The 5,210-nt window shown below is 40.4% G+C and overlaps 1 protein-coding gene across 1 annotated transcript; it reads right to left on the reverse strand.

Moving 5' to 3' along the window:
• Positions 1-236: 236 nt before the first annotated feature.
• On the reverse strand, positions 237-2,438 carry LOC122087727. Its single transcript, XM_042656945.1, has 6 exons — positions 2,189-2,438; positions 2,003-2,089; positions 1,677-1,847; positions 1,383-1,550; positions 884-1,084; positions 237-786 (listed from the first exon to the last, which is right to left on the reverse strand). The coding sequence occupies exons 1-6, from the start codon at positions 2,318-2,320 to the stop codon at positions 406-408; spliced, it is 1,140 nt and encodes a 379-aa protein (XP_042512879.1). The 5' UTR covers positions 2,321-2,438; the 3' UTR covers positions 237-405.
• Positions 2,439-5,210: the final 2,772 nt, after the last annotated feature.

Genomic DNA, 5,210 nt, shown 5'->3' on the forward strand with positions numbered 1-5,210 from the left:
TCTTCTTAGAACACTCCCCAACAGTCGGGTTCTCTTGATTTTGAATCAACCACTTAACAACAGTTTTGGTAGAAAAGGCTCCAGATTTACTAAAAGAACAGAACCATATATATATATATATATATAATGTGATGGAAAGTACAACATTGGCCACATCCTCAGAGAACAATGAATATACCAAATTAGCATTCCAAGCTCGATTAAGAATAAGTTATTTGACATGCGTATAACATAGATTTATTAATAAACTAAATTAAAATTCCAAGCTCCATTAAGAATAAGTTCATTGACATGAGAATTACATGGATTTATTGAACCAGCAGGAGGAAAACTCTTAAACTATGTACGTCAGTATCCATTTGCCATGCCATATTTCCACAAGAACCTGCATTTTTTGTAATGTTTTCATCGGCAATTTTGGGAGAGACCAGGACCCCCATAGTAGAAATAGTAACCATAGGCAGTATTTTTGTTCGCTTCGATGTGCAGATCATAGCACCCAGGTTTAGTTGCAATTGGATACATACCCACTGGACTTGCCATGTTGTGTTTAGTATCAACCACTTGAATATTACGAAAATAACTCGATTTTGCATATCCTTCATATGGAAAATGTCCACTGCCCATCTGAGTAGTTGTATGACGACCATCAGGTTGTGTATTCACGACCTCACCACCCCAAGATAAGTCAGAGGCACCGTTTTGCAAACCTGTGAGGATAGAGGCAGGCCAGTATCCTAAAATCTCATTTTGCAGTGAGACCCACCAATTCCCATTTGCTCTGTCCTGAAACATTTTACTAGTGTTATCATTGTTTAATTTAGCATAAGGACTTGATTCCTTATGGTGGTGTCTGTGCAAACAAATGTAAGATGCATGTTACCTTGTATATGGTAATAGATATATCAAACTGCTTTTCTTTGTACGTTGAGACTGGTTTTATGACGGACCCAAGAGCGAAGTGTTTGTTTGTTTGGACAAAACCAGGGCAGTTCAGATTGTAGCAACCAGTTTGCTGGTAGTTATCATCGGTCCAATACAAGAAGAACCGTGTCTGGCTATCTTTAAAAAAAGCTGGAAAAACCTGTGACAGCAAAGGCAATTAGTCAATCATAGATTTGATCCTATAATGGATATTAATTAAAGATTACTAAATCAAATGCAAATATTTCAGTGCATAGAAATGCATAAGTGACTTATGCATTGTTAATTTTATTTCACACTGTTAGATCTAAACTACCTTTTTTTGAGATAATTTCTACTGCTTATTAACTGGTGATAACTATGTGGAATTTGTTCCAACTCTGTGTTTCCATTGGTTTTCAGATAAATTTAGAAGAGAATTACTGTTGCAAGCATATTGTAAAGAAAAGGAAGTTTACCATCCACCCAGCTTCAGCAGTGGCCCTATTTTGTGAGTTATCAGAAATAACCCAGATTTGAGACAGGCTGAATTCAGGAGCAGGAGCAGGAGTCCTCACATTTGGTTGCCATACATTTATGCTAGCATGTGCTCCAAGGTACTTTCCTGTCAGATAAACTACTGCATGCTAGTCCATATATACACATCAAAAGAAGAGGAGAATAAATTGTGTTACTTGGTTGAATCACAAATATTAACTGAGAATATATATATATAAAAAAAGGGGGATAGAAGAAATGATTTCAATAGTTACCTCATGCCCAGAAACTTGAGGATGTTCGAAGTTGAGAGACTTTCGACCGAGTTTTGTTTCAAATGGTTGAGTTCTTAGAATGGGGATTGTTCCTTCTGGGCATATTACTTTTGTTATATTGATTGCAGGCGTATTCATATTTATCCCATCCGGATATGCTGTGGGTCTCATCTGTTGAGTCAGAAAAGAATTTTAGTCACAATAGACAGAAAATGGACTATTGCTCTGAAAATGTATCTTGTGGCCTATTGAAGAAGTTTGTAATTTTGAGATCAATGTATGTAACAGCTTGAGAGCATGTCATTATATCAAACAAAGAGGAAAACCTGTATTGTGTGGTTCCTAAGCAAAGGATGATCAAAAGCAGGTTGCTTGTATATATCAACGCAATCAATTACGCTGCCATCTTCACTCTGCCAAAAATTTCACAAGAATTATCAGTTTATAAACCTTCAAATTCTAAATTCTAAATTCTAAAACAAATATATAATTGGTTCATATGTAGTTGCAACCTTGATAGTCTTGACAGATGATTTGTTGTTTTCTTCATCCTTCAATGCATGAACACATCCATGATTAATCTCACAGGCAATTGTAAATGACAAAAAAACAAGAGTAGCAAAATATACAGTAATGCTAGGCATTGCAGCTTGATGTAGAACGGAAGACGAAGTGGACTCGATATCGTTCAAGTCGGACGTAAGCTAAATAATGAAGAAGAACGTCTGCAATCTTTATTCCATCCTTTCTCCCTGATACATTCTCATACAACTTATTTAACAAACTCTCGGGGCTGAATAGGAAACATCTAATAAGGACAGAATATAAAAATAAAACTCTTAAAGACACTAATAGAATATTAAAATGGTAACACAGTCATACGTTATCTCTAATCCCTTATTCTTCCAAATAAAAGGCCAATGCTGAAATAGTAACCCTGCCATACATATCCCCACATGATTGATTAAGAGATTAGTGATCCCATGCACTGCACCTCTATTGACTGCTCCACATCATTCCCTCTCACCTAAAGAAAGACTCGTCCTCGAGTCGACATCAGGGTAGAGTGGGTCACCAGGAGAGTGATAATCATGCAAGTCCACGACATTGAAGGTACGGGACATCGTCCAATCCGTCGGCAGATCTACAACATATGCATTATCGTTGATTTTCCGAAGGATTTGAAATGGGCCATACTTCTTCGGTTTCAGCTTATTGTATGTACCAGCTGGAACCCTTTCCTTGCGTAGGAACACCATCACCATGTCCCCAACCCCGAACACCTTGTGTCGACGATGCTTGTCGGCCACGGCCTTGTACTTGGCATTGGACGCTTCCAGTCTACGTTTGACATCGGCCTGAATGGTTTGTATGTTCTCAGCCATATTCTTAGCTGCCATACTTGTGTGTGGCACTCGATGGAATGGTAGCAGGTCAAATGCGTGTTGGGGTACCTTTTGATACACAACTGAGAATGGAGAGCACCCAATGGAGCAGTGTTCTGCACTATTGTAGGCGAACTCTGCCTGCGCAAGTGCATGGTCCCATTGCTTGGGTCGATCTCCACAAATACTTCGAATTAAATTCCCCAAGGTGCGATTCACAACCTCCGTTTGTCCATCCGTTTGTGGATGCGCAGTGCTACTATAGTTGAGGCTAGTGTCAAACCGCTCCCATAAGGTAACCCAAAAATGGGCAAGAAACTTCGAGTCGCGATCAGAAGTGATTGATTTCGGCACGCCATGTAGGCGTACGATCTCTTGAAAGAACAATTTAGCCACGTTTGATGCATCCGATGTCTTATGACATGGTATGAAATGAGCCATTTTTGAGTACCTATCGACAACGACTAGAATAGAATCAAGTCCTTGCTGAGTTCGAGGAAGTCCGAGCACAAAGTCCATGGACAAGTCCTCCCAAATTGCATCTGGAATAGGGAGGGGCAAGTATAAACCGGTATTCTGTGTTTGTCCCTTTGCTACTTGATACACATCACATTTTCGAACCAGGTTTCCCACATCCTGCTTCAAGCGTGGCCAGTAATAGCGCTCTTCCATGCTAGCAATGGTCTTATCGCGCCCCATGTGGCCACTAAGGCCACCTCTGTGCAAGTCTCGAATTAGCTTTTCGCGCAACGAACTCACAGGGATGCACAATCGGTTCCCTTTGAACAGGAAACCATCATGAATATGATATTCGGTTATGGGTTGCCTTGAGGTGCACTTCTCCCATATGTCACTGAAGTCATCATCCTCTTCATACAATTCCTTGAGGTAATCAAAACCTACCACTTCGGTCCGCATCGTAACTAACAATTTTGCTCGGCAACTCAGGGCAACGGCCACTCGATTGGAGGCACCAGATTTGTGTTTAATAGTGTAGGTAAACTTCGCTAGGTAGGAGGCCCATTGGGCATGCATCCTATGTAGGTGCTTTTGAGTTTGAAAGTATTTCAAACTCTCATGGTCCGTGTAGACTGTGAATTCTTTGGGCAGCAAATAATGCTCCCATGTCTTGAGGGACTGAATCACAACATATAATTCCTGCTCATAGGTGCTCCATTTTTGTCTTATATCATTGAGTTTCTCACTATAGTATGCCACCGGTCGCCTTTCTTGGGAGAGGACACCGCCGATGCCTACGCCACATGCGTCACATTCAATCTCGAACACCTTCCCAAAGTTTGGTAGTGCAAGCACTATGGCGGTTGTCAACTTCACTTTAATATCGACAAAACTCCGTTCGCATTCGTCGTTCCATTGAAACTTTCCTTTTTTTAGACATCCACTGATGGGGGCAACGACACTGATGAAGTTTTGAATAAAGCGACGATAAAAGGAAGCAAGACCATGGAGGAGTTTACGAGTTGCAGTAGACTCCACTTTTTTCTCGATAGACTTCTAATACTAACTATTTTTGGAGTTGTCCCCCGACGTGGCCCAATAAGTGAGTGCAACAACTACTAGAAGATTAAGGGGCTGCTTCATCTAGGAGTTCAATTCACTACAACATGCATTGCACCATAGGGGCGACTACGGTCTTAAGGAGAGTGACCGATAGCAAAATTCAACACCACCAAGTGTTCATGTATCAATCTATCCTACTATACGTGGTTCGTCCATTCAAGACTTAAGCAGTTGAAATAAGTTACATATTCCCAATTCATTTGGTTCCAACAATTTCCAAATACCATCAAAATGTAACCGAATCCCAAACTTCAACAAGAGATTTGCCATGTTTAGCCCTACAAGGCCTTGCACTTTTGTTAACACTGCTTCTCGTAAAAGGCCAAGTCTACCATGACTCTAGGGGGTCTACCACCACCACCACCACCACCATTACCTCCACCGTCGTGTCATTCAAGGTACAACTAAAGGAGCTGTACTACAAGAACCTGCACCTTTTTGTAAATGGAACAACTAATATTAAAAAAATAACAAGTCATCAACATTTTCCCTTACATTAGCATAAAGTCAATCAACCCTTTGCCCTCCAAACCCACTTATGTGCTATTGAAATCACTTGTTTGCTCTT

The sequence above is a fragment of the Macadamia integrifolia genome, chromosome 2, assembly GCF_013358625.1.
Source record: "Macadamia integrifolia cultivar HAES 741 chromosome 2, SCU_Mint_v3, whole genome shotgun sequence".
In the NCBI taxonomy this organism is placed as follows: Eukaryota; Viridiplantae; Streptophyta; class Magnoliopsida; order Proteales; family Proteaceae; genus Macadamia; species Macadamia integrifolia.